We start from the raw sequence: 27,824 nt of genomic DNA, 5'->3' as shown, positions 1-27,824 counted from the left end.
CTGAGTCCAGAGCTCTGGATAACCTTTAACACCAGTCGTCTCTCCTGAATCCTGTCCCCTGTTTCAGACCCTGCCAGTCCGGCTCGTCTGGAGGTCCAGCTGGACCAGGCTCAGTATAAAACCCTGTCTGCGGTCCACACCGATTCTTCAGGTCTGAGGGTGTTCTGGTCTCGCTCTGCTGGCCATGTGGACTGGTATGATCTGACTCTGGAGGACACCAGCTCCAGATCCGTCCGCAGTACCAGAGTCATGGGCTCCGCAGTCCCCCAGTCTGGTTTCAGCTCCCTGGTCCCCGGTACTCTGTACACAGTCAGCGTGGTGGCTACTGCAGGAAACAAGAGCGCTGCACCTGTCCACACCACGGCAGCTACAGGTGAGACACCTGGACGCTCAGGTGAGAAAAATCCCCACCAGACACACGCGATCCCTCAGGAAGGATCGCAGACGTCCGCCGCTCACCTGCACCTGCTCCTGGCAGAGTTCTGACAGACCAGTAGCACCAGTAAAACCAGTTCTGCGGGTCAGAGGCTGATGTTTCAGACTCGGGTTCCGTAGAGAACTGTCCTCATTATTACTTACTGATATTTTTGCAGTTTGTACTTTTACTGCAGTCACAGATCTGAAAACGTCCTCTCCCACTGCTTGTCACCCTCGTCCAGCTCCCTCCTCTGTCCGTGGCCTCCAAGTGGCGTCCTCGTCCTCAGACAGCCTCAGGGTGTCCTGGCAGGTGGGTCCGGGTAGAACAGAGCGGTTCAGGGTTCTGCTGACGGATCCTGAAGGGGTTCTGCTGAAGAACGTCACTCTAAAAAACATGGCGACCTCCATCGAGCTGGATGGCCTGCAGCCGGGGACCCCGTACACCGTCACCGTGGTAACGGAGGCCGTCGGCCTGCAGAGCTCTGCTTCCGAACAGGCTGTCACAGGTACATATTATGGGATATTTTCAACCTCTTTGAGCCGCCAGTGTTGGTTTTGCAGCACATTTCCTGTCTGGCTCAGTCTGAGGGTTTTCAGAATAAAAGATGTAAGAAGAGACGCAGTGAGACCAGCGGCTGAACTCAGTTTGTCCCTCGTTGTTTTAACGCTCCTCCCCCACCCAAAAATGGCACTGGGTTCAACTGGGACCTGGTGGAGCACCGGTTAGCACTGTCACCTCACAGCCCTATGTGTCCTCCCTGTGAGAGACTGGTGGAAATTAGCTGTTTTATTGTGTATGTGGACAAATTGTATTGAAACTTTGTCAATAAAGCTCATTTGAATTTAAATTTGATTTGGAGTTTAAACATAAGCTGCACCTTCCTCCTCCTCAGTCCCGGCAGCAGTCACAGATCTGAGGCTGGACAACAACGGCAGCTCAGACCGTCTGCTGGCGTCCTGGGTGTCACCTGGAGGGGGCGTGGACGTCTACCTGGTGACCCTATCGGCTCCTGGATCGGCCCCACAGTGGCACCGCTTACCTCCCAATGTAACTCGGGTGGTCTTTAAGAGTCTGACTCCCGGTCGCATGTATCAGCTGTCAGTCAAGACCACAGCTGGAGGACAGAGTACAGAGACCAGGACCAGAGAGAGGACAGGTAACCATGACACTGTGAAAGCTGTGTTTTCTTTTTACAGCTTTTGTTTAGAATAATAAAGTTTAAATTTATTATGATTATGATCTATGACCCCCCCCCGTCCTGTCCTGGTTCAGTGCCTGACCAGGTGTCAGCTCTCCAAATGTCTCCTGGCGGGGACGGCAAGACACTGAGTCTCAGCTGGATGCCCCCCTCTGGTGACTGGGAGAACTACAGCGTCCTGCTCAGAAACGGGTCGGTGGTTCTGGTGAACGAGACGGTCGATAAACCGGGAAGACAGCTCACCTTCTCCAGCCTCAGCCTCGGTCTGGTGCCGGGACGACTCTACAGGGCAGAGGTCACGGTTCACAGTGGCATTCTGGGTAATACGGTGCAGTGCCACGGACGACTGGGTCAGTGAATATTTACACTTTGTTCTTTGGCTTTAGCTGAAAACTGAATGGAACATGAGCAAGTTTCAGTCTGAGAACAGGAAGGTGAAACAGCTGAAGCTCAGGAGTCAGCTGACTGACAGAAGCAGAGCTGAGTAACTGACGTCTCAGTGCAGGAACAGTAAAATGATTTTTATTATGACGTAATTTTTTCCTGTTATTATCAAGGGGGCAGTTGTAGGTTTCAGCAGTGAGGATCACTTCCGCGTTCAAAAAGCTGCAGTTCCTCGGCTGCCGCTGGGGGCTGGCTGATAGTTTCCACCTCCGTGAACACTGTGGGGGGGGAGTATTTAGGCTTAAAATTCTTACATAAATTAGGGCGTGGTTACGTTGAGTGACAGCCCCATAGACAGGCACTGGCAGTTAGCTCTTTGCTAAAGCATCGGCTGGGCTAGACGTCTACATCCAGAGGCCTCCGGCTACCTCCAGCGGTTGACAGGGGCTGCAGTGTCCGTGTTTGTTTGCCAATGTCCGGATAGGTTTCTGTGACAGCATGGCTTGTTGTAGTGTAGACTGTACTAACCGACCGTCGAAGGAGTCTGTGTTGCAGTTTTTTTGCTAAGTAAATTTCTCACTATTTTACGTGGATGTTTGCGCTAATTAGCATGTATTAGCATATTTTGCCGCTAGCTTATGACTTAATTGCCGGTTTGTGGTCGCTGCTGATACAGATAGAGGACCGGAGCAGCTAATGTTAGTCCGGTGAGTCCGTTTATTGCGGGAATACTAGGCTACAATTTTATTTGGTCTCATTTTTCTGTTTAAAACAGTCCGACATTGCATGGACAGAGCAGCTCCGTCAGTGAGCGGCTGCTGTTGTTTGTGTGCTGCTGTAACTGTAAGTGGATATTGGATGGAGGCAGGGGCGAAAGCCGGTAAATATGAAATTATTATCATTATTTTTATTGTTATCATTAATAATAATGACAGTAATAATAATAAGGTTTTTAACGTTTTAATATATTTTATCAATATGAAATAATAATAATTGTTTCACTGTTAAATAATAGGCTAGAAATAAATTTCCTCCCACAGCTCCACCAAACCCTGCAGCTCCACCTAAAACCTCTCTATCTGAAACAGTCATGTTTAAAACACAGCAGCAACATTATGATCTCTGTTGTATGCTCTGTGTCGCGGTCGTATGGGGTCGAGCTAGTCGGGTCGGACTCTGGGACTGTCCTGTGGTGGATGTAGCTGCGTGTAGCTGCCGCTTAGCTTGTTAGCCTAGCTGATTAGCTGATTAGCCTTAGGCTAACTCGGTTGCACCGAGCTAAGTGGGCTGGTTCTCGGCTGGCTGACCCCGACTGACCTGTAGAGTAACCGCCTCTTTGCCAAATATGGAAAGAACACTCCCACTAAAATCCAAGATGGCGCAGCTCCGATGCCCATGGTTTGTTCACAAAACCGACTCCCCGAGACCCATGGGTGACGTCACGGGTGCTACGTCCATGTCTTATACAGTCTATGGTTATTATTCACGTAACTTACTTAATACCTCTGTCTTCTGGTCATCAGTGGACTCCTTGGGATGTTTAGGGGACACCTGATGAGTCCGGGGTGTGGGGGGTGTGGGGGGGTGTCGGGGGGTCTAATCTAATCACGTCTGTTTTCCCCGCAGCTCCTCGTCCCGTGCAGCAGCTACTCGTCCGTCACACTGATGAACGCTCTCTCAGCGTCCTGTGGAGCCGACCGGTTGGAGAGTGGGATGGATTCACCGCGCTCCTCAGACAGGAACACCCCGCCATCGTGGCGGCTCAGAGGATCCTCCCCGCAGAGTCCAGAGAGTGCACCTTCGGTGTCCTCACCTCAGGACGCTGCTACACTGTCACTGTGACGACCAACAGCGGAAACCTGAGCAGCTCTGCCTCTGTGACAGCGTGGACCAGTATGTTGGATTTATTCACTCTGCGCTGGTTGTTCTGTCAGAGTTTTTCAGTTCACTGTCCGGGGTCGGTGGAGGGTGGAGGTGTGTTGGTCAGGATGGAGCAGGACTGTCATGAATCTAACTGCAGTTAGTGTTAGTTAGTGTTCACGTGTTGGTTGTAATGTTTTTGGGCGGTTGGTGACGACAAACAAGCGTCACTGTGCTCTCACTGTTTGATGACTGTGACTGAAGCTCAGACCAGAACCTGACACAGAGTGTGTGTGTGTGTGTGTGTGTGTGCGTGTGTGTGCGCGCGCGTGTGTGTGTGTATGTCCTCAGCTCCGGCTCAGGTCAGCAGGCTGCAGGTTTCTAACCTTGGCAGCACCGACACCCTGCAGGCTCAGTGGGAACCAGCCTCTGGAGACCTGGACTCTTATCAGGTCCTGCTGGTCCACGACAGCATTGTCATCAAGAACGAGAGCGTGGAGGCCGACGCCACCAGCACGAGTTTCCTGTCCCTGAGACCCGGAGCTCTGTACAAGGTGGTGTTAACCACCGTCAGAGCGGGACACACCTCCAGACAGACGGTGGCAGAGGGACGCACCGGTAAGCCCGTTTCTGAGACACCAGGCTGCAGCTGGTGAGCAGGTCGGTACAGATCCACCTGCAAATGTTTCACCTGCTTAATTCACTGATTACAAACAAACAAACAAATCATTTGAATCAATCGATCGTTCGATCAACAGAAAATCATTCAGTCATTCAGAACAATCTCACTGCTGACATGTTTCTGTGGGTTGAAGCCTGGTGTGAAGGATGATGTGGGTCTGTGTGAAGGTTGGTGAGAGTCCAGCTCCAAACTGTGTTACACAACAACACCACACACAACAACACACACCAACACACACCAACAAACAACATGACAACACTTCACTGCGTTTTCAGTTTGTTTCAAAAATGTTGGTCTGAGACAGCCTGTGTGTGTGTGTGTGTGTGTGTGTGTGTGTGTGTGTGTGTGTGTGTGTGTGTGTGTGTGTGTGTGTGTGTGTGTGTATGTGTGTGTGTTCTAACAGCAGGATATTATTGAAAAGCAGGAATTTGTCAGGAATGTTCAGGAAGTGTCGAGAACAACAACAACAATAAAAGCCCCGTCAGAAACTTCCTGTCACTTCATTGTTACTTTACCACACAAACATGTGGACCAAAGCTCTGGAGGTCACCGAGTGTCCAAAGTGTTGTTCATCCTTTACGTTCCAGCAGAAACCGTTTCACATCAAACCGGTGGAACAAAATATCCACTGCTCACAGAAAAGTGAGGAACACTTTTAAATCTCAGTACAGCATCAGGTCAGTTAAACCTGTGGGATATTGACCTGGTTAGTTTAGTAGCAGAGGGGGTTGTTAATCAGTTTCAGCTGCTTTGGTGTTTATGAATTTAACAACAGTGGGGACGCGTATCCATGGAGGGACGCTCAGACCTCTGCAGCCTGACTCCCTTTAGGCATCGGGGTGGAATGTGAGAGTGTGCAGGCAGTTTCCTGGAGGATGAAGGAATTGATACCATTACATAACTGGGACGATGGTTCTGGTGAGAGACTGGTGACACCTCTAACCTTCTCCCCCCTCCCCCCTCCCTCCAGTCCCGGCTGCAGTCGGCGAGGTAACGGTCAGCAATAACGGTCGCATGGACTTCCTCAGCGTGTCGTGGCGTCCGGCCGCAGGTGAGGTCGACAGTTACCTTGTGAGCCTGAGGGACCGGGAGAAGCCCGTTCACACTCTGGCTGTTTCCAAATCCAGTCCAGAGTGTGTGTTTAACTCCCTGGTGTCCGGACGCCTCTACAACATCTCCATCACATCGCGCAGCGGCAGCTTCCAGAACGACACCTTCGTCCAGGAGAGGACGCGTGAGTGTCTGGATCCGGTTTGAATGAATGTGTGCTGACCTGTAAACTGCTGTGTGTCCGTCTAACGGCCCGCTTTCCTCTCAGAGCCCTCAAAGGTCCAGAACCCGACAGCGACCCACGCTGCGCGTGACGACTACCTGAAGGTTTACTGGCGTCACGCGGCCGGAGACTTTGACTTCTACCAGGTGTTCATCAAACACAACAACGTGTTCCTGCAGAACCAGACGGTGCGGAAGACGCAGAACGAGTGTGTGTTTCACGGTCTTGTGCCCGGCAGACTCTACACGGTGCTGGTGAACACCCGGAGCGGGAAGTACGAAGCCAGCACCTCCACCCACGGCAGGACCTGTGAGTGATCTTTGACCTACCTGCAGAGTGTGTGTGGTTGTGTGTGTGTGTGTGTGGTGGACTGAGCAGACCTGGTCTGGTCAGACTCACTCCCGCCCCTGTCCTCTTCCTACAGTCCCAGCCCCGGTCCGGTCCCTGGTCCTGGCCGGGCGGGGCACCGAGGACCTGAGGGTGATGTGGTCGGCCGCCCCAGGTGACGTGGATCACTACGAGGTGCAGCTGCTCTTCAACGACATGAAGGTGTTTCCTCCGATCACTCTGGGCAGCGGCGTGGGGGAGTGTCTCCTGTCCTCGCTCACACCGGGACGCCTGTACAAGATCCTGGTTTCAACCTTCAGCGGCCCCAACCAGAGAGCCCAGTTTATCGAGGGCCGCACAGGTCAGAGGACACCAGTGTTACCAGTGTTTTCTAAAGATGCAAAGATGAACATACAGCTGTTGATTAACATCTGTTATGTTGTTGTTCTGAACTTCAAATATTAATATGCAGCATCACAGAAACGCCTCCACAGTCAGACGATGATTCATTTACTTCAGACTGGAACTGTCAGTGTGTCAGGCTTCACAGGAGTCTCCACTGTGATAATAACACTGTGATGATACTTCTCACAGACATGTGAGCTCAGTTTCTCACTGTAAAGATGGTTCATGTTGAATTCTGAACAGTTTGAAGTTAAATTACACACTGAGCATCAAACAAACTGAAAGACAACCCCAAAAAGAAATGAACTGTATTAGGTGGAAACAGCTCTGTAGCTTCTGGTGTCTGAAAGTCAGTGTAGAACTAGATTTTCCAGGAGGAAGCTCTAGGAAATGGTCACAGCTGGAACCAGTGAATCCTCCTGCTTCACTTCAGCTGCTGTGGTTCAGGAAGCTAAAGTCTGTGTCCCCCTCAGTTCCCAGTAAAGTGAAGAACATCCACGTCAGTAACGGCGGAGACAGCAGCAGTCTGAAGGTGAGCTGGACTCCAGGTCAGGGCGACGTGGACGGATACTCCGTGTTTCTGTTCAGAGAGAGCAGACAGCTGGACGTCCGACGTGTCCTCAAACACCAGAACGAGGTGACCTTTGGCTCCCTGCAGCCCGGGCAGCTGTACAGCGTGACGGTTCAGTCTGTGAGCGGAGAGCTGGTCGACAACAACACCGCCTCAGGACGCACAGGTCAGCATATACACACACCTGTACACTGCACTACAATACAGTACATATGATCAGGTGTGAATATACACACACCTGTACAGCACAAAGCATTTATGATGTTCTGTTTATTAACAGCAGACAGTGGAACCGTTACCGTTCCTTTTCACTTCTGCTCTGGAGCTTATGTTTTCTCTCGTGTCTGGAGAACCTGCTGATTTTGGTGTGGATCCAGTTTAAGGGGCAGAGACTGTTCAGATTTGTGTGTCACAGCTGGTCTGTAGAAAAAAATCCAGGTGCAGTTACTGTTTACACCAGCAGGTGGCAGCATTGCCTCACATGAGCTGGAACTGCAGCCTGTATTGGAGGAAGGCGTTTGACTTTACACAGCACAGAGAACAGAATCAGGCTCATGTTGATGCTCATTCGTGTACTGATTCAACAGACTCTGTTTCCTCTGCTGACATCTAGTGGCCAATTAATGAAAATCATCTTAACTCCATCAGTCACTTTATCCTACCACGAATCAACAACAACAACAACAAATCTGACCTAACAATCCCCTCATGTCCAGTCCCCTCAGCAGTGACAGGGCTCCAGGTGGACAACCTCCACACCACCTGCAGCCTCCAGGTGAGCTGGCAGGAAGCTCTGGGTGTGGCTGATGGATACATCCTTCAGGTGCTGGACGACAGAGGCAGTCTGGTGACAAACTCCTCCCAGCCCTTTGGATACACCAGGTACCGGTTCGATGGCCTCACCCCAGGGAAGAAGTACCGATTCCTTGTCCAGACCACCAGCGGGGGCGTCCACAGTCCGGGGGTCAGCGCTGAAGCTCGGACACGTAAGACTTCCTGCTTCCAACTCGGACAGGGGAGAGTGGTTTTATACGAGTAAAGACAGGTTTCAAGAAAATACTTTTTAAAAATTCTTTGTCAAAAAAAAATCAAGAAAAATGTTATTTATCAAGAAAAGAAACAAAAAAATATGTTTTTAATATTTTGAGGAAAAAAGTTGTAATTTGTAAATACACATGAGGCATAAAGACATTGAAAGATTTATTTCTTGAATGATCTGAACAGTCAGAACATCCTGTGGTCCATGAGCTTTTTTCAGTTTTATATGATTTTAGTTCGTGCTCCTCTGTAGAATCTTATCCTGAACCTGAACCTGCAAACAGGATAAACTGTTGCTGAGCCTCTGAAACTGGACTAAAAACTGGACTAATATCAGTCTGAAGTTTCTCTGCTGAAGGAAACTGTTGTGTATATTGAACATAGAAAGAAAAAATGATGAAAAAGTTTGAAAACAGTCACAGGAGTTTTTTTTTTTTACTCTTCCCATCAGGCCCTGCAGCTGTCACCGGCCTGTCCATTAAAACCAACACCACCACCAGTCTGTCCTTCCTCTGGTCTCCACCGGAGGGAGAGTTTGACTTTTATCAGATCTTCTTGTATAAAAGCGATGACTCGCTGCAGGAGAGACGGCGTGTCCAGTCCAGCAGTCAGCAGTGCTCCTTCCAGGGTCTCAGACCTGGAGCGCTGTACAAGATGGTGGTACAGAGCCTGAGCGGAGAGCAGACCAACCAGTCCTCCATCGCTGTCAGAACAGGTGAGTTAAGTCGCCAAGGTTACTACGACTCAGACAGTGTCCTCTGGGAAAGAAAAGCCATGATGATTTCCTCAGTGCATTTGTGACCAGTCAGAACTGATGACGGTGGTGTGGGGTTCTGGGAGCTGATCTGGGGTCAGACTCTGGGTCTCTGATCGTGGAAGGAGCTGTATAAATAACACTGAACTGCAGTTACGATCTTACAGGTGTTTTGTGAGCAAGGAAGCTGCTATGATGACTGTGACCACTAGATGTCGCTGAACGCTGAGTGGCTGATGTAGAGAAAACAAAGTTTAGCTGTTTCCTCTTAAACTTTCTTATTGATCACAGGTGAACGGACTGAACCGCTCAGTTTTCTCAGTTTGTCTCAGGATCTTTGCATGTTTTTGTTCACGTGAGGCCTCGGCTCGTCTGTCACCTCTGAAGAACCTGACTCTCTCTGACTTTAAAGCTTTAAAACGAGGCGTGTGCTCGCTGCAGAGCACGGAGGACCGAGAGAAAACAACAGGAAAAAAAAGTTCTGACTCGTTTTCATGTCTTTTGCTTTGCAGACTGGATGAAAGGATCGAATGAAAAGAGCCAGTGTCACTTCAGTCAGACTAAGATTCACTAATCAAAACTTCCCTGGAGATATGTTGAATCCCAGCTTCGATGTTCTGATCATTGATCAGTGATCGTTGTGCTATAAAAGCCGTGTGCTTGTTTTCCTCTGCAGTCCCAGCAGCCGTGCTGTCGCTCAGGGCTCGGAGTGGAAACCAGTCTGATGCCCTGTGGGTGAACTGGGAACACGGCGGTGGTGATCTGAGCGGATACCTGCTGTCTCTCTACAACCCTGATGGTTCCCAGCGGGCTGAGCGGCAGCTGGGGTCAGAGGTCACGGAATTCGCCTTCTCAGACCTGGTCCCGGGTCGACTGTACCGAGCCGAGCTGCTGAGTCTGAGCGGGGAGCTCAGCAGCAGAGCCGGCACTGTGGGCCGGACAGGTGAGCTGAGCCTGACACATCCTGGATTCTTACTGTGTTCTTAATGACAGCTGGAGCTCTGAGCAACAAAAACAACATCTTTCTCTTTCTCTTCGTCTTTCTTGCCACCCCAGCACCCAGACCTCCAACCTCCTTCCTGTTCGGGGGGGTCACCAACACCTCCCTGGAGATCACGTGGAGCGGTCCCGTGGACTCCGACTACGACGACTTTGACCTGAAGTGGTCTCCTGGGGACCAGCTGTCTGTCATCAACCCATATCACAGCCGCCCGTCCGGCAGCCGCATTCTGACGGGGATGTTCCCCGGACGACTTTACACCTTCAGTCTTCGCACCGTCAGCGGGGCCACGGAGCGCGGTGCCACGCCCACCTACAGCACGCCCATCTACAACAGCATCCGAACCAGTAGGTGGCCACAGTTCACTTCAAAGCACTTTATTAGTCTGAGAAAGGGTCAGAGTATTAAAGCCTGTGAATGTGTCCCTGACCCCTGCGTGGCTTCGTCCCACCGTCCGAAGGTTAATCGGTGACTTGAAATCGTCCACAGGTGTGAATGTGACACGATGGATGGATGATGGAGGGTGGATGGATGACAGATGGGTGGATGATGGATGGATGGATGAGAGCAGTGTGGTTTAGATGGTCGTCAGTGTGCAGAGTAAAACCTCAGTGCTGAACGTTTTCTTCCTCTTTCCTGATTATTTGTTATTTGTTGTATTTATGGACTAAATCCATTTTAAATGGGTAAATTTATTCTAAATGAATAAATACATTTCCTCATTGTGTCTGATATTAAAGTTGGATTCAGACAATGTGCTGTTGTCTCCTGCTGTAGAGCCGGAGCGAGTCCACAACCTCCACTGTCACCCGCAGAGCTCCACCTCCATCTCCTGCTCCTGGACGCCGCCTGCAGCTGACTACGACTCCTACACCATCGAGTGTCTCCACCAGGACTCCCAGACGCTGGTCTACTCCAGACGCACCGGCCGAAACTCCACCGCCTACGTCATCGCCCAGCTGGAACCCCACAAACGGTACACCGTCTCTGTGAAGGTGATCTCGGACAGGACGACCAGCGAGGAGGCTCAGGACGGCGTGGTCACCATGATTGACCGTAAGGCCGGGAGGGGGGGGGGACACGTTTTGCTTTATGGAGACATAAAAACCAGCTGAGTCAGGTTCTTACCAAGTGTCTGAGGTCTCTAAAACTCCCTGACGTGACTCCCCCAGGTCCTCCAGTGCCCCCCCTCAGTGTCCGGGTCAGCGCTAAGCCTGAAGGGGTCACCAAATCCTCCATCGTCTTCAAGTTTAACTGCAGCTGGTTCAGCGACGTCAACGGAGCCATCAGGTTCTTCACTGTGGTGGTGACTGAGTCCGAAGGTACCGACACCCTGACCCTGTCTCATTGGTTGGTTAAACCTCAGCTGATGTGTTTTATGAGCAGAGTGCGTCACAGGCCCGTTTGTTGTTTTTCCTTTGTGGAGGTGTGGATAACATTCAGCCGAGGCAGCAGCACCCTCTGCCCTCCTACCTGGACTACAGATCCAACAGCTCCATCAAGTCCTACCAGACCAGTTACTTCCACAGTTACTGCAACCAGGGCCCCGACAGCTCCCACAGCTTTGAGATCAGCGTGGGGACGGGGATGGAGTCCCTGGGGGGGACCTGTGACCACAGACACACGGACCCAGAGACCAGCAGAGACCTGAACCGGTTCTGTGATGGACCACTGAAACCCAAAACTGCCTACAGGTACTGAAGAAGTGAAAAAGATTTGGATTGTTACGAATATTTAACGGAAAAGTAATTTCAAATGTTTTCCACAAAACAAAAAAAGTTCCAAGTAGAAGAATCGTAGAACGTCCAAAAACTTTTGTCACAAAGGCCTGAGGTCCAGCGACTGTGATGTGTTGTGTCCTCGTGTCCTTCAGACTCAGTGTTCGAGCGTTCACTCAGCTGTTTGACGAGGAGAAGAACGGCGTCCCCGTCTCATCTCCTCTGTACGCCGACACGTACCTGTCCGTCCCCGTGGTCACCGAGGCCGGTGAGGAGAATCATCATGGTGCAGTCGGGAGAGAGTGGAGAGCAGAGAGGGAAAGAAGCAGATCTGAGTGAATGAATGAATGAATGAATGAATGGAGCACTGAGGTTTTCTTTCTCCTGCAGAGCCTCTGAGCGGTGTGATCGAAGGCGTCAGCGCCGGGATGTTCCTCATCGTCATGATGGTGGGAGTCACCGCTCTGCTCGTCTGCAGACACAAGGCTCGCAAAGTGTGAGTCTCACACACACTGAGTCTCACACACACTGAGTCTCACACACACTGAGTCTCACACACACACTGAGTCTCACACACACTGAGTCTCACACACTGAGTCTCACACACACTGAGTCTCACACACACTGAGTCTCACACACACACTGAGTCTCACACACACTGAGTCTCACACACACACTGAGTCTCACACACACACTGAGTCTCACACACACTGAGTCTCACACACTGAGTCTCACACACACTGAGTCTCACACACACACTGAGTCTCACACACACTGAGTCTCACACACACTGAGTCGCACACACACTGAGTTTCACACACACTGAGTCTCACACACTGAGTCTCACACACACTGAGTCTCACACACACACTGAGTCTCACACACACTGAGTCTCACACACTGAGTCTCATACACACTGAGTCTCACACACACACTGAGTCTCACACACTGAGTCTCACACACACACTGAGTCTCACACACACTGAGTCTCACACACTGAGTCTCACACACACACTGAGTCTCACACACACTGAGTCTCACACACTGAGTCTCACACACACTGAGTCTCACACACTGAGTCTCACACACACTGAGTCTCACACACTGAGTCTCACACACACACTGAGTCTCACACACACTGAGTCTCACACACACACTGAGTCTCACACACACTGAGTCTCACACACTGAGTCTCACACACACTGAGTCTCACACACACTGAGTCTCACACACACACTGAGTCTCACACACACTGAGTCTCACACACACTGAGTCTCACACACTGAGTCTCACACACACTGAGTCTCACACACACTGAGTCTCACACACACTGAGTCTCACACACACTGAGTCTCACACACTGAGTCTCACACACACTGAGTCTCACACACACTGAGTCTCACACACAGAGTCTCACACACACTGAGTCTCACACACACTGAGTCTCACACACACTGAGTCTCACACACACTGAGTCTCACACACTGAGTCTCACACACACTGAGTCTCACACACTGAGTCGCACACACACTGAGTCTCACACACACTGAGTCTCACACACTGAGTCTCACACACACTGAGTCTCACACACACTGAGTCTCACACACTGAGTCTCACACACACTGAGTCTCACACACTGAGTCTCACACACACTGAGTCTCACACACACTGAGTCTCACACACTGAGTCTCACACACACTGAGTCTCACACACACTGAGTCGCACACACACACTGAGTCTCACACACACTGAGTCTCACACACTGAGTCTCACACACACTGAGTCTCACACACACTGAGTCTCACACACACACTGAGTCTCACACACACTGAGTCTCACACACACACTGAGTCTCACACACACACTGAGTCTCACACACACTGAGTCTCACACACTGAGTCTCACACACACTGAGTCTCACACACACACTGAGTCTCACACACACTGAGTCTCACACACACTGAGTCGCACACACACTGAGTCTCACACACACTGAGTCTCACACACTGAGTCTCACACACACTGAGTCTCACACACACACTGAGTCTCACACACACTGAGTCTCACACACTGAGTCTCACACACACACTGAGTCTCACACACTGAGTCTCACACACACACTGAGTCTCACACACACTGAGTCTCACACACTGAGTCTCACACACACACTGAGTCTCACACACACTGAGTCTCACACACTGAGTCTCACACACACTGAGTCTCACACACTGAGTCTCACACACACTGAGTCTCACACACTGAGTCTCACACACACACTGAGTCTCACACACACTGAGTCTCACACACACACTGAGTCTCACACACACTGAGTCTCACACACTGAGTCTCACACACACTGAGTCTCACACACACTGAGTCTCACACACACACTGAGTCGCACACACACTGAGTCTCACACACACTGAGTCTTACACACTGAGTCTCACACACACTGAGTCTCACACACACTGAGTCTCACACACTGAGTCTCACACACTGAGTCGCACACACACTGAGTCTCACACACACTGAGTCTCACACACTGAGTCTCACACACACTGAGTCTCACACACACTGAGTCTCACACACACTGAGTCTCACACACACTGAGTCTCACACACACACTGAGTCTCACACACACTGAGTCTCACACACTGAGTCTCACACACACACTGAGTCTCACACACTGAGTCTCACACACTGAGTCTCACACACACTGAGTCTCACACACACTGAGTCTCACACACTGAGTCTCACACACACACTGAGTCGCACACACTGAGTCTCACACACTGAGTCTCACACACTGAGTCTCACACACACTGAGTCTCACACACACTGAGTCTCACACACACTGAGTCTCACACACTGAGTGTGAAGTGTGAGGATTGGTAATATGGCAACAGGTCAGCCTGGTTTTATACCAGAAATCCCAGAACAGTCTCTAACTGGAAACTGCATTTTCTAGTTATGATGTGCAGCTTTGATCTGTAACAGTCCAGTGCATCAGAAAGGACACAGATCCAGCCTTTTTTAACGGAACTACCCCGCCCCCGCCCGCAGTAACCACACGCGGTAACGAGCTGTGTGTGTTTCAGTGTGGAGGAGAGAGCGGTGGTCAGGATGAGTGTGAGGAGAGAGAGAAGGACATCAGGACTTCACCTGGGGGTCAGAGGGTAAGAACAGTGACAGCAGACACCACTGATACTAACAATGTTACACACATGCTAACACTCTCACCCTGAAACAAAAACTCATATTAATACTGCTGTAATACTAACACTGTAGCTCTGACCTTCTTTAACCAGTGATAATGTCAGTTTTAAAAAGAAATATCCAGTTTTTAACGTTAATTTCTTGAAGCTTTTATTGGACTTTTATTTATTTAGCTGCATTTATCTGCAGTTTGACCTCAGTCAGTCTGATAAACCAGGCACAGCCCGTCATGATCAAACAATAAGAACTGACTTAACTCAATGACTCAGACAGGGTTTAGGACCTGGACTTGTTGGTCTCGACTTGTAAAACAGTGACTGTGACAACAGGAAACACTCGTTAGTCCTTAACGTGTTGTTAAAGTGTCTTTGATCAGGTGAGACAGATTTCGTGGAGACATCAGCTGTGCTGGACGTCCACACATAGAGTCATAAAGTCCAGTTGTTCAGACTGACGCTGCACCGCTTCACTCATTTGATCACTGAGTGACCTGAGGTCGCTCCCTAACCCTCGTGTTGCTCGCTGTGACTGCTCAGCTCAGCTAACAGCTTGTTTAATACAACACATCTGTAAACTGATGGCTAATCATCCTCCTCTTATCTCCAGCAGCCGTCGCATCTCCAGGTGAGAAACCAAACATCTGTTCTTCATCGGTTTTTCTTTTCTTTTTTTTTTATTCTGTTGAGCATCTTGTTTGTCTCCTTCAGTCCCATCAAGATCATGAACTTTGAGTCTCACTACAATAAACTTCAGGCCGACTCCAACTATCTGCTGTCAGAGGAGTACGAGGTCAGCTGCCAGCTTCCCTTACAGCTGAATACACACGAGAAGATACGTGGTGTGCGTGTGTGTGTGCGTGTGCGTGTGCGTGTGTGTACGTGTGCGTGTGTGTGCGTGTGTGTGTGTGTGTGTGTGTGTGCGTGCGTGTGTGTGTGTGTGTGTGAGTGCGTGCGTGCGTGTGTGTGTGTGTGTGCGTGTGTGTGTGTGAGTGTGTGCGTGCGTGTGTGTGTGTGCGTGACACTGATGACCTGCTCAGTCCCGTTGTGCTGTTTCCTTCCGTCAGGATCTGAAGGACGTCGGTCGTAACCAGCCTCTGGACTCGGCTCTGTTGCCGGAGAACCGGGGGAAGAACCGATACAACAACATCCTGCCCTGTGAGTGACTCCCAGCTCCGCACATGCACCAACACGGAGACAGGAGACGTAAGTCTGTCCCTCTGAAGTGTTTCTGTGGTTTCTGTGTTCAGACGACTCGACCAGGGTGAAGCTGTCCTACGTGGATGATGATCCCTGCTCCGACTACATCAACGCCAGCTACATCCCTGTAAGACCTGCTGCTGAACGTGTGATGGACTCACGGTTCAGATTGACATCATATTATAAAGGGACATTACACTGGAGAGCTGTACGACACACAGCAGTTATGGGGGTGGGATTATGTATGTACAGTACATATATCTTAGCTTTTTGGTCTCAATCTGGATTTAAAAGGTGAAATGTCCACGGGGGACGGGGGCAACAACAATGCTTACAATGTGTGTTTTCAGGGTAATAACTTCCGTCGGGAGTACATCGCCACACAGGGTCCTCTGCCGGGAACAAAAGACGATTTCTGGAAGATGGTTTGGGAGCAGAACGTCCACAACATCGTGATGGTCACTCAGTGTGTGGAGAAAGGAAGGGTGGGTAGAAGAAAAGGAATCCCTCTCCCATCTGCCTCCACAGTAAAGTGCCGCTGAGCAAGGCATTCAGCTCTGTCACTGTCCCAGAAGACACTGGTGCTGTGTCTCAGGCCTCTGAGTCAGGTTAACGTCAAACATCTGCCGACGCATGCTCTTTATCCGATTTTTAAAAAATCACACACCTGTTTGTTTCATAAATCACCTGCCACAGTTCGACAGAAACTCCCTGAATCACATGTTTGTATGTATGAGCTGAGACGGTGACAGGATGTGCAGACATTATGTTTTTAAGCTGCTCCTCTTCCTCTCCCTCAGGTGAAGTGTGATCACTACTGGCCCTCCGACCAGGATCCTCTGTACTATGGAGATCTGATCGTCCAGATGTTGTCAGAGTCTGTCCTCCCTGAGTGGACCATCCGAGAGTTCAACATCTGCAGCGTATGTAACGTGTTTTATTCTGACAGGATTCCAGTTAGGGATGCACCGAAATGAAAATTCTTGGCCGAAACCGAAAACTGAAAATGAGGAAACCAAGGCCGAAAACCGAAAACCTAAACACCGAAAGAAATTATTATGCCAGTTATTAGTACCATTGCATTTATGGCTATGACTGCGTACTAACTTCACGAAAATTACAAGGCTTTTGTGATTACATAAATTAATATGAATGTTTCAAAGAATAAACCAATTTAAACAAGATTGTAAAATTAAATATGTTCTCTCATAAAAATACAAAGTGCATATAAGTCAAGTGCATTTTAAAATTTTCGCTGTAGGCCTACAACATAATAGTGTATCAAAACAAAGTTTGCCATAGCCCATATGTAAACCGTAGGCCTTTAACAACAACAAATGCACCAAGAGTTGCAGCACTTTAAGTTAAGTTTTAAACTTCCTTGCCTTTTCAAAAATGTCCACCACAGACGGAGTGGGCGTGCTCGGAGGGATTTTCCTTTTCCTTTTCAGCACGGCAATCGACATGTTTGGATTTCAGGTGTAAGTTAAACCCGACGTGGAGAAATTCTTTGCAGATGTGCCCCCTCTTGAAATTTCAACATTACATGTTTTGCAAATCACAATCCGCGTGTCTTTCTCAGATTTACTGAAATACGTCCACAGCGCTGGTCTTTCCAGATGAGCTCGAACTGGCCGCGGTTTTCTCTTGCGTCATCACAACATCCTGTTTCGGTCGTGTTGTTTCTGTGATAAAAGTCTTTCCATTTTCTGCCGAAAATTTTCGGTGGCCGAATATTCGGTGCATCCCTAATTCCAGTGGAACCAGTAAAACTGTATTTAAAACTGCCATTCTCAGAAAAGACATGTAGGTGTGTTTGGTACCTGTGATACCTGCCCAGTCAGCACAGGTGTTTGAACTCAGACACGCAGACACTGACATGATGTGAATAACAATATGATGGAGAAATGAAATGGGCAAAAGAAAAAAACTAAATCTGATCTGGACAAACACACGATGTCACTGCTGACAAAGAAATAAGCAGAGAGCATCTTAGGACACCAGATCAGTGTGTGCTGCAGTGAAACGGTGCCCCCTTCCCTCTGAGTCTGAGTCTGAGTCTGAGCCTGAGCCTGAGTCTGATTCTGAGTCTGAGTCTGAATCTGAGCCTGAGTCTGAGTCAGTTTCTGAGTCAGAGTCAGAGTCAGTTTCTGAGTCTGAGTCTGAGTCTGATTCTGAATCTAAGTCTGAGTCTCAGAAACAGACTCAGACTCAGCCAGAGTCTGATTCTGAGTGAGAGTCTGAGTCAGAGTCAGTTTCTGAGTCTGAGTCAGTTTCTGAGTCTGTTTCTGAGTCTGTTTCTGAGTCTGAGTCAGTTTCTGAGTCTGATTCTGAGTCTGAGTCAGTTTCTGAGTCTGATTCAGAGTCTGAATCTGATTCTGAGTCTGAGTCAGTTTCTGAGTCTGAGTCTGATTCTGAGTCTGAGTCAGTTTCTGATTCTGAGTCAGAGTCAGTTTCTGAGTCTGAGTCTGATTCTGAGTCTGAGTCAGTTTCTGAGTCTGAGTCAGTTGTGCCTGTACGTCTGTGTGTCAGGAGGAGCAGCTGAGCTTCACCCGCCTGGTTCGTCAGTTTCACTACACGGTGTGGCCTGATCACGGAGTCCCAGAGACCACCCAGTCCCTCGTCCAGTTTGTCCGAACTGTCAGGGACTACGTCAACAGGACTCCTGGATCTGGACCCACTGTGGTCCACTGCAGGTACAGAAAAAAGATGTACAGTGTCTTTAAAGGGGAACTTCACTCTAAATCCACCTCCTACCAGTACTACCAGTACTACCAGTCATTCCTGCTTTAACTTCCTCCCCATGTTTTCTACAGAAAGTGACCTTGAGCTGAGTGAAACTGATTGATCGATGAGCTGATCGATAGGAAATTTGTTTCATTTTGATGATCGATTCGTTTTAAGACGAGAGGACAAAAAATTGAACATGCTGCGTCTCAAATGTTTTTGCTGGTCTCAGATTAAACTGAGTGAATTTAGTATCAGAAGGAGACAGAGAGAACTGAGACTCTGTCCCTGAGACAGAATCAGCTCATTATTTGGACATGTTAAATTCTGTGGCTTTAAACTGGTGTGTGTATGTGTGTGTGTGTGTGTGTGTGTGTGTGTGTGTGTGTGTGTGTGTGTGTGTGTGTGGGTCAGTGCTGGTGTGGGTCGCACAGGGACCTTCATCGTTCTGGACCGAGTGCTGCAGCAGCTGGACAGCAAGGACACTCTGGATATCTACGGCTCCGTCTTTGACCTGAGACTTCACCGATCACACATGGTGCAGACCGAGGTAGGACTGAGCTGTGAGAGCAGGGCATCATGGGAGGGCATCAAGGGGCAGGATTTTGAGCAATGTGATCTGGTTTCCTGGTTCCTGTCAGTCCTCATGCTGCAGCGTACTGAATCAGCTGGAGAGTCTTCAGAGTCTTGGTGGAGCAGCCTGAGAATAAGGAATTTCAATAGTTCAGCCGAGAAGCAACAAACACATGGACGAGTTTTTCTGCATCATTACGAGACAGAATGTGTCTGATTTCTGTGAAATTACGAAGGTGAGCAGAGGCAGTGCTCGGAGCTTCTTTGATGTGGGAGTAACTCGCAGGTTCCTCACAGTGGCGTTGGAGGCCAGAGCAACATCATCAGGAGTAACAGTACCAGCAGATACTGAGTCTCTGAGCTACTTGGAGCCAGTTACAGTAACTTCAGTCTGAGTTCCAAAGGAGAACATTACTGCTCCTCCAGGTCTTTATGTCCTTAAACAGGTCTGAAGCTGAGTTAGCTGATTGGTTTCCTCTGGCTTTACTGACAAGTACAACTGGGTATCGACTGCATATCAGTGGAAGTTAATGGAAGGTGAACTGAACTGGTCCCAGCTCTGAACCCTGTGGAACTCCATGCCCAACTCTTGTGTACATGGAGGACTCATTGCTGACGCGTACAAACTGAATCGATCTGATTGGTCAGACCTAAACCAGCTGAGTGCGGCTCCTTTGATGCCAGTTAAAGGTTCCAGTCTCTGTAGCAGGATGTGATGGTCAGTGGCATCAAATGCAGCACTAAGGTCTAACAGACCAGGACAGAGACGAGTCCTTGGTCTGATGGACGTATGGTTCACTCTAAATCCAGACTAAAAATCAAATAAATGCTTGTTCTGTAGAAAGTCACACGGCTGATGGCAGCTGCTGCCTGAGGCCTCTCAGAGAGGAAGGGAAGGTTAGATACAGGTGTGCAGTTTGCTGAAACTCCTGCATCAACAGTCGGCTTTTTAAGAAGCGGTTTGATTACAGCTGCTTTACAGGACTGTGCTACAGAGACTGTAAAACAACGAGTCAATGAGCGTCCTCTCAGAGGCACAGGTAGAAGTTTGTGTGTGTGTGTCTCAGACAAACGTGAATGCTGGAGACTGTGTTGGGGCATGTCCCGTCCTCAGGACATTTTTGAGTGGAACATTTAAATAACCCCATGGACTGACTTTGGACAGTAAATGTACGTTTCCCTGTCCTCCCAGTGTCAGTATGCGTACCTCCATCAGTGTGTCCGAGATGTCCTGAGGGCCCGAAAGCTCCGCAGCGAGCAGGAGAACCTCCTCTACCCCATCTACGAGAACGTGAGCTTCAGCGCCCAGAGAGGTGAGTGACCTCCGGTCAGAGCAGAACACACAGCAGCTCGCTCACTGACGCCACAGTGAAATGAACTCATCACATCTGCTGATGCTTCTTCCACAGAGATGCTGTGCACCAGACGTTAAAGACTGTAAAGACTTCTGAGATTTGTTGAGCGCCACAGGGAAACATGGCAATTCTATTTTTCTATGACAGTTTAGAAAGAATGGAGGTTCTCAGACAGAGAGAGCTCTGATTATTTATGGAACCTGACAGATTAATGTCACAGGACTGTACATAAACCTGCATCATATCCGTCAGTGTTTGTATATATTTTGCCCAAATACTTCTGTAACAGCTGCTTTTGAAATGATGTATTGTCCATATGTTTTATATGCTGTAACGTGCACATGCTTCTGTAAACAGTGCTGATGCACACCCAGTTTTTCAGAGGGTGATTCATGCTGAGTCAGAACGCAGTGACTGTGTTCGTATCCCAGAACCAGGAATCTGCTGCTTCTGTGTTTCCGTTCAGACAAACGGCTTCATGTATGTTGTCCAGGGGGACCAGGGGCCCCGAGGAGTCAGGGGCCCCAAAGGCAGAGCCTCTGTATGAGGGGAGTGTTAAGAGCCCAGTCAAATGTAGGGATGTCCTGGTCTGGTTTCGGTAACAGCAGAGCAGCTGTGTTAGTTTGCTGTAATATTCACACAGTTTGAAATAAAAAAGAGAAAGAATCAGAAGAAAAACTCATCTTAAATACAGAAACACAGATCGAACAGTCGAATGAAGGCTGCTGCAGCGTCAGAGTCAGAGTCAGAGCTGAATGCATCGCCTCCACTTTGTAATAAACTCTGACAGAAAGGTTTGAAACCCTGATGTAACAGAGGTGGACTTTAGTTCAGATGTATGGAGCCTGACAGGTGAAAGCATCCTCTCTGCCTGGATCTGATGTGGCAGATATTATTTATAATATTTAAACAGCTTACATGCAGAGAGCTGCACACCCTCCTCTAAGGCTCTGCCTGAACATGATCTGTGATCAAACCTGACGACAGTCAGAGTGATACAGCTCAGGCACAGACAGGTTCCTAAAGAGCATCAACAGAAATATAAAATGAAGGAGAAGAGACTGTTTAAAATGAGTTTGGCCACAAATCTGTCGTCTGCTCACACTGGGGGGTGGGGGGGGGGGGGGGGGGGGGGGCATCGCCTGTAGGCACCAGTGTTCTGACCTGATATTTAGAGTTTTTGATTTTGTTATATTTATTGGCAGCCAGGGCAGGAACTTATTTATTCATTAAAAAAACCTTTCAGAGCAGAAGAGTCGCCACTGATGGCTCAACCTGAAACTAGGAAAGTGAGGCTCACAGAGATAAGATTTTACAAACTGAATTCTCCGGCTGAAAATCTAAACATCCTCGTGTTATACAGGGTGTGATGGATTAGAAGACGCCTGTTCTCTTCTAATCCATCGTGTTTTCTTCACACAGAAACAGACGTGAAACTCCTGACAGCTGAGTTTCACAGCTGGAATGTTTCCCTGTGACAGATAATATTCATAAAACAAAGTTTGGACAAATCATCCTTGAGTATTATTTATTAAAGGTTTAACACTTAAAATCCAGTTAATCTGCTTCTTCAGACACAAATGTCTGATGTAAAATAACCAAAACTCTTCTACACGTTCATGTAGAGCTTCATCACTCATAAGAAAAAGCTTTTCAGGGCCTTTAATCTTCATCAGAGTCTGTTCATGTTGTATTGCTCTGTAGCCATGGCAGCAAAAGGTAAAAATATTTCTAATCATAACAGTATGTAAGATATTTTAAGTGCATTTTGTATTTTTTTTTGAGCTGTCCTTCACTCTGTGGCATCTCACTCTGTGAGAGCAGTTCAATAAACAGACACAGAAATATTGTATTTCTCTGATTATTCATCCATTATCAATACGAACCTGCTGCAACATGACGCTAAACTCACCGAGAAGGAATTCTTCATGACAGTCAGACACACAACCACACAGTCAGGCACACAACCACACAGTCAGACACACAACCACACAGTCAGAGGTGGAGGAAGCACTCACATCCTTTACCTCAGAGAAAGTACCAGGACCACACTGTAAAAATACTCCCACATGAGTAAAGGCCCTGCATTCAAAACTCAGAGTAAAGTGTGTAGTTGTGTGTTCTGTATAACATCAGTGTGTAGTTGTGTGTTCTGTATAACATCAGTGTGTAGTTGTGTGTTCTGTATAACATCAGTGTATAGTTGTGTCTTCTAGGTTGGGAACCACTGGATTAAACTGTCTCTGTATGTGAAATCATTCAAACCAGCTACAGGACAATGCTGCTGAAGCATCGATGACTCAGGATCAATGATCTGATCGCAGATCAGTCACAGGAGACAGGAAGTGCTGTAACTACTGATACTTTACAGGAAGCGCTGTTACTGTGATACATTAACTACAGTACATGCATATTTTAATTTTTCTTCACAATTTAAATGCAGGTCTTTTACTTGCACGTAGTATTTTTACATTGTAGTATGAGTACTCATATGTCAGTACAGTACTGAACATACACGCGGTATTTTTGTGCAGTATTTCCAGAGTACTGTCCTGTAGGTGCCCCCCCCCCCCCCGGGTGTCCCGGACTGCTCGGGCCGCGCATGCTCGGTGCCGGGGAGTTCAGCACATTGGAAGTGTCGGAAGTTTAGCAGTGATTTAGCCCAACAGGCTAACAGCGGAGACACGGTCCAACGTCAAAAACTTGGTTTTCTGCCACAAAAAAGTGCGTTTGGACGGAAACTCCCTCCCGGCAGTGAAGCACGAAGGACTATCGATGGATTTAAACCATTTTCCGCAGTTTGATTGGAACAAGCGGGAGCGTTAGAGAGTTTCGAAAGAAGTTGTGATTGTTTTTTGGCGCTCTGGCAGCGCAGAGGAAAGATGGAGGATCTGCGGGTGTAGCAGCGGCTAACGCTAGCTGGCTCCTCCGTCTGCTGCCACTGTCGGTAGGGGGACAAACCTGAGCTGCTTCGCCGCTGTGTGGAAATATCTGAATGCTTTGATTCAACACGCTGAAGGTGCCCGGTGAGTATGGCTGGATGAAACGAACGGTGTTTTGGGATTTCTTTAAGGGCTAGCGGGCGAACAGCGTCGGTGTGTGGAAGCTAACTGTAGCCTCGGAGCTAATCAGCAGATACGAGCGTTAGCTTATTGAAGCTTAGCTCCGGGCTAACTAGCTGCCATTACACACAGTTAGGTGACTCACACACACACACACACACACACACACACACACACACACACACATACTTGTGTCACTTAGAGTTAGCCTGCCGCTGCTCGCTGTGTCTGCTTGGTCTCAGAGTTAGTTTCGTTAGTCAGAGTCGGGACTGGTCAACAGCCAGACTTGGTTAACTCGGTCTGGTTGGATTCATTATTGTGAGAGTGAAACACACACACGCACACAAACCGCACACGCACCATATTAAACTTGACTAACTCCAGTCCTCAGGGGTTCCACAGGCCTGCAGCCAGTGACAGTGTGTTATTGTTCTCTTGATTGTTTACTCTGCACTATAGAACAAATAACAACAAACGCCAGTGGCAGGTCAGCGGCGCTCAGAGATGCTCGGTGTTTATTCGCTCTGTTCGAAGAAAAAAATCCCGAAACGTAAAAGACAGCGGTCGTTTTTCTTATCGATTAATCGACCGATGATGATGTCAGTCATCAGTTTTACCTGTGAAGTGTCAGTCAGGGTTTCACAGGGTCCGAGGAGGCCATCGTCTCCTCTTCTATCCGAAAAGTGTTCAGTTTACTGAGGAAACACGTGAGATCTGAAAACAGATTCAGTAGCATCAGTGTTACTTTAGCGATTAACCGGCTTATTTTGCGTTTATCGTCTAATCACTCAATCAACTTATCATTGCATTTTCTCAGTGTCAGTCAAAACAAAGACACCAAACATCCTCTGCTGTCAGTTTGTCTCTGACCTGTTTCTGAATGTGAGACTGTGAAGACGCCACCTTGAAATCTGAGAGCTGCAGCTAACGCTAATTATTTTCACACTTGTTCGATCCGCCGGTTGTTTTCCTGATTAATCGTTAGATTTATAAAACTCCAGAAAACAGTGATTTATTTTGGTACAACTCATGAAGTTTACACGAACGTGAGCGAGAGAAAAGCAAAGATCTCAGCATTAACTGAGGAAATTTGTGTTTTAGTCGAGAAATAATTGAAAAGTCATTGATTCAGTGTCACTGATCAGCTGCGATCTATTGATGATTGAATAATTGTTAGTTGAAGCAGTTTTTAAAGCAGAACTGGTAACCTCTCACATCATATCAAATCGAATATTTGGTGGTTTGAAGCAGCGGTCCGACAAAACTGGACATGTAAGGAAATCGCTGTGACAGGCATCTCTCTGTTTTCTGGCGTTTAACGGAGCAAACAACGAACCGATGGATGAAAAACTGAATTGGCAGATGAATTAATAATGAAAATATTAGTTTGCTGCAGCCTGAGCCACTGGCCGTCAGGCACCTGCTGCTGTAACGGTTCGTTCTTTCATCTGTGGTTCCAGCGTCTCTGATGTTTCAGGTTTTCAAAAAAACATGATAATAATTAAAAAAAGAAAAAGAACAAACAAAAAACATCAGGACGTGTGCAATGAAATAACAGAAATAAAGAATAAAAAATAAAAACAGAGCGAGAGAAGCTTCTGATTTAAAAGTTAAAGCTGGAACTTAAAAGCAGTCAGTGAAACGTTAAAGTCTCAGTTCATCGTTAGAGACTGCAACCGTCTCAGGGAAATGTGTTTGGAAAGATGTCTTCATGAACAGGAGGAAGACCTGTGGCTGTGGACGCGTGAGTGTTTTAGGAAACTGTCCTCGAAGACGCGCTCTTTGCTGTAGGAAGCTGGCGGACTTGCCAGTGTGCAGATGTGTATACTTTAATTATTGATCGATGTTTGACCTTTGATTGACGTCTCAAATAGTTTCTTTTGTCCAAAACCCAAAGACTAATTGATTTGACGGTGAGGAGACGCCACAGAGCTTCAGGTCTGAGCAGCTGGACCACGACTCTAACCCTAACAGCTGATCCATTACTGTTTTTCTGTTTTGATCTGGACGATGTGTCATTGTCCATGTGAACGTGTCCTTTAATGTGTCCTTTAATGGCTGCATTCTCCATCACTCACGTGTGTGTGTGTGTGTGTGTGTGTGTGTGTGTAGAGCTGCTGTTCATGTTTGCAGATCAACCAAAGCATGAGTGTCCCTCAGGCTCTGAGGATGGGACCAGGGCTACTGGAGGCAGGATCTAGGTGAGTGTTACTGCCACAGAGTCCGAACACTTCTGTAACATCAGCGTGTCAGTTTCCCGCAGGCTTTAACACGCGTGTTGTTTCCCAGACATCAGATGGTGCTCTGAAGAAGCCATGGGTAGCTGTTTAAGCTGTCCAGAGAAAGAGTCAATTCCAGATAATCATCAGAGTAAATTCAAGGTGAGTTCCTGCCTCGGCCTGTTTCGACAGCGGCCTCCGTCAGTCTGTCAGCACACACCCTGGATTATTCACTAATGACTGTGGTTGGAGGATTTCACAAACTGCTGATTTCTCAATTTCCAAAAGTGTTTTTTTTTTTTGTCACGAGTTTCACAGTAAATTGTTTTCTCACGTCGGTCGATGCTTCTTTGTCTGATCGGAGATTTGACGCGTTTCAGGTATTACGCAGCAGGTTAACGCCACCGCCCTGCAGCTGATTGCTGATTGGTCTGCAGCCTCTGACAGATGCAGGGGGCGGAGCCGCAGGAGAAGAAGCGGTTTAATTAGGTCACGTCCCACGCAGAGTTAAAAGTTATTAAGTGTTACTTTGCAGGCTTAGGACTGAGGAACAGGTTTGGATGTGCTGTGAAAGGTTGAGTCCTGCAGGTGAACGTCAGAGGACACGCTCTGATGTCCAGCGTCCTCACTTTATCTGCACTTTATTAATCAAGTCCTGTTTTACTCCAGTCACAGCCTCTCAGACTTCAACTGTAGAGGACAGAGCAGGTCCCTGGGGTCACTTTGAATGAATGAATGAATGCATACATATCACATGATAATCAAACAACGCATATATTAACATACAGTCCCCTCCAAAAGTATTGGAACAATGAGGCTGATTCCTTTATTTTTACTGTAGGCTGGAAACATTTGGGTTTGACACCAAAAGATGAATATGACACAAAAATTCAACATCTCAGCTTTTATTTCCAAGTACTTACATCTGGACCCGATACACAACGTAGAAGATAACATTTTTTGTAAAGAAGCACCACATTTTTAGGTGTTCAAATGTATTGGAACAGATAATTAAAGCAAATAAGACTTAATATTTTGTTGCAAATCCTTTGCTTGAAATAACTGCACCAAGTCTGTGACCCATTGACATCACCAAACTTTTGCATTCTTCTTTTGTGATGCTTTTACAGGCTTTCACTGCAGCCTCTTTCAGCTGTTGCTTGTTTTGGGGGGTTGTTCCCTTCAGTTTCCTCTTTAGCAAGTGAAAAGCATGCTCTATAGGATTCAAGTCTGGAGATTGACTTGGCCAGTCTAAAACCTTCCACTTCTTGCCCCTGATGAACTCCTTTGTTGTTTTTGCAGTGTGTTTTGGGTCATTATCTTGCTGCATGATGAAGGATCTCCCAATCAGTTTGGTTGCATTTTTCTTTAAATTGGCAGACAAAATGTTTTTGTAGACTTCTGAGTTCATTTTGCTGCTGCCATCAGGTGTTACCTCATCAATGAAGATTAATGAGCCCATCCCAGAAGAAGCCATGCAAGCTCAAGCCATGACATTGCCTCCACCATGTTTAACAGTTGAGCTTGTGTGTTTGGGATTATGGGCAGATCCTTTCTTTCTCCAAACCTTAGCCTTTCCATCACTTTGGTAAAAGTTAATCTTTGTCTCATCAGTCCATAACACTTTGTCCCAGAATGTTTGAGGCTCGTCTCTATACTTTTTGGCAAAATCCAGCCTGGCCTTCCTATTCTTCTTGCTGATGAGTGGCTTGCATCTTCTGGTGTAGCCTCTGTACTTTTGCTCATGAAGTCTTCTGCGAACAGTAGATACTGATACTTTCACTCCTGCCCTCTGGAGGTTGTTGGTGATGTCACTAACAGTTGTTTTAGGGTTTTTCTTTGCAGCTC

At 47.9% G+C, this 27,824-nt stretch overlaps 2 protein-coding genes across 7 annotated transcripts in view; both read left to right on the top strand.

The window, feature by feature from the left end:
- LOC121182485 (receptor-type tyrosine-protein phosphatase beta-like) overlaps nucleotides 1–22,804 on the top strand; it is a 31,038-nt gene extending 8,234 nt beyond the window's left edge. For 2 of the 6 annotated variants that reach the window (XM_041039023.1, XM_041039022.1), the window contains exons 4-33: nucleotides 68–373; nucleotides 660–923; nucleotides 1,311–1,574; nucleotides 1,691–1,966; nucleotides 3,627–3,893; nucleotides 4,212–4,478; nucleotides 5,513–5,776; nucleotides 5,861–6,124; nucleotides 6,240–6,503; nucleotides 7,021–7,284; nucleotides 7,835–8,104; nucleotides 8,608–8,871; nucleotides 9,587–9,853; nucleotides 9,967–10,257; nucleotides 10,688–10,966; nucleotides 11,083–11,232; nucleotides 11,337–11,604; nucleotides 11,784–11,896; nucleotides 12,019–12,124; nucleotides 14,727–14,804; nucleotides 15,451–15,468; nucleotides 15,552–15,633; nucleotides 15,908–15,998; nucleotides 16,091–16,167; nucleotides 16,391–16,525; nucleotides 16,841–16,963; nucleotides 18,573–18,736; nucleotides 19,182–19,317; nucleotides 20,533–20,653; nucleotides 20,750–22,803. In XM_041039023.1, coding sequence (XP_040894957.1) covers nucleotides 68–373; nucleotides 660–923; nucleotides 1,311–1,574; nucleotides 1,691–1,966; nucleotides 3,627–3,893; nucleotides 4,212–4,478; nucleotides 5,513–5,776; nucleotides 5,861–6,124; nucleotides 6,240–6,503; nucleotides 7,021–7,284; nucleotides 7,835–8,104; nucleotides 8,608–8,871; nucleotides 9,587–9,853; nucleotides 9,967–10,257; nucleotides 10,688–10,966; nucleotides 11,083–11,232; nucleotides 11,337–11,604; nucleotides 11,784–11,896; nucleotides 12,019–12,124; nucleotides 14,727–14,804; nucleotides 15,451–15,468; nucleotides 15,552–15,633; nucleotides 15,908–15,998; nucleotides 16,091–16,167; nucleotides 16,391–16,525; nucleotides 16,841–16,963; nucleotides 18,573–18,736; nucleotides 19,182–19,317; nucleotides 20,533–20,653; nucleotides 20,750–20,772 — 5,756 coding nt within the window. In that variant the 3' untranslated portion in view covers nucleotides 20,773–22,803. Of the gene's footprint in view, nucleotides 1–67; nucleotides 374–659; nucleotides 924–1,310; nucleotides 1,575–1,690; nucleotides 1,967–3,626; nucleotides 3,894–4,211; nucleotides 4,479–5,512; nucleotides 5,777–5,860; nucleotides 6,125–6,239; nucleotides 6,504–7,020; nucleotides 7,285–7,834; nucleotides 8,105–8,607; nucleotides 8,872–9,586; nucleotides 9,854–9,966; nucleotides 10,258–10,687; nucleotides 10,967–11,082; nucleotides 11,233–11,336; nucleotides 11,605–11,783; nucleotides 11,897–12,018; nucleotides 12,125–14,726; nucleotides 14,805–15,450; nucleotides 15,469–15,551; nucleotides 15,634–15,907; nucleotides 15,999–16,090; nucleotides 16,168–16,390; nucleotides 16,526–16,840; nucleotides 16,964–18,572; nucleotides 18,737–19,181; nucleotides 19,318–20,532; nucleotides 20,654–20,749 lie in introns of all 6 variants that reach the window. The other 4 variants (XM_041039020.1, XM_041039019.1, XM_041039024.1 and 1 more) reach the window with 4 other exon arrangements.
- A 71-nt stretch (nucleotides 22,805–22,875) lies between these two features.
- Nucleotides 22,876–27,824, top strand: part of LOC121182486 (fibroblast growth factor receptor substrate 2-like) — a 10,277-nt gene continuing 5,328 nt past the window's right edge. The window contains 3 exon segments of the mRNA XM_041039026.1: nucleotides 22,876–23,721; nucleotides 25,870–25,958; nucleotides 26,047–26,138. Of these exon segments, the coding sequence (XP_040894960.1) occupies nucleotides 26,073–26,138 (66 nt within the window). The 5' untranslated portion in view covers nucleotides 22,876–23,721; nucleotides 25,870–25,958; nucleotides 26,047–26,072.

The sequence above is a fragment of the Toxotes jaculatrix genome, chromosome 5 (genome assembly GCF_017976425.1).
Source record: "Toxotes jaculatrix isolate fToxJac2 chromosome 5, fToxJac2.pri, whole genome shotgun sequence".
NCBI lineage: Eukaryota > Metazoa > Chordata > Actinopteri > Toxotidae > Toxotes > Toxotes jaculatrix.
Note: the sequence above shows the minus strand (reverse complement) of the source record. Positions and strands in the feature narration are given on the sequence as shown.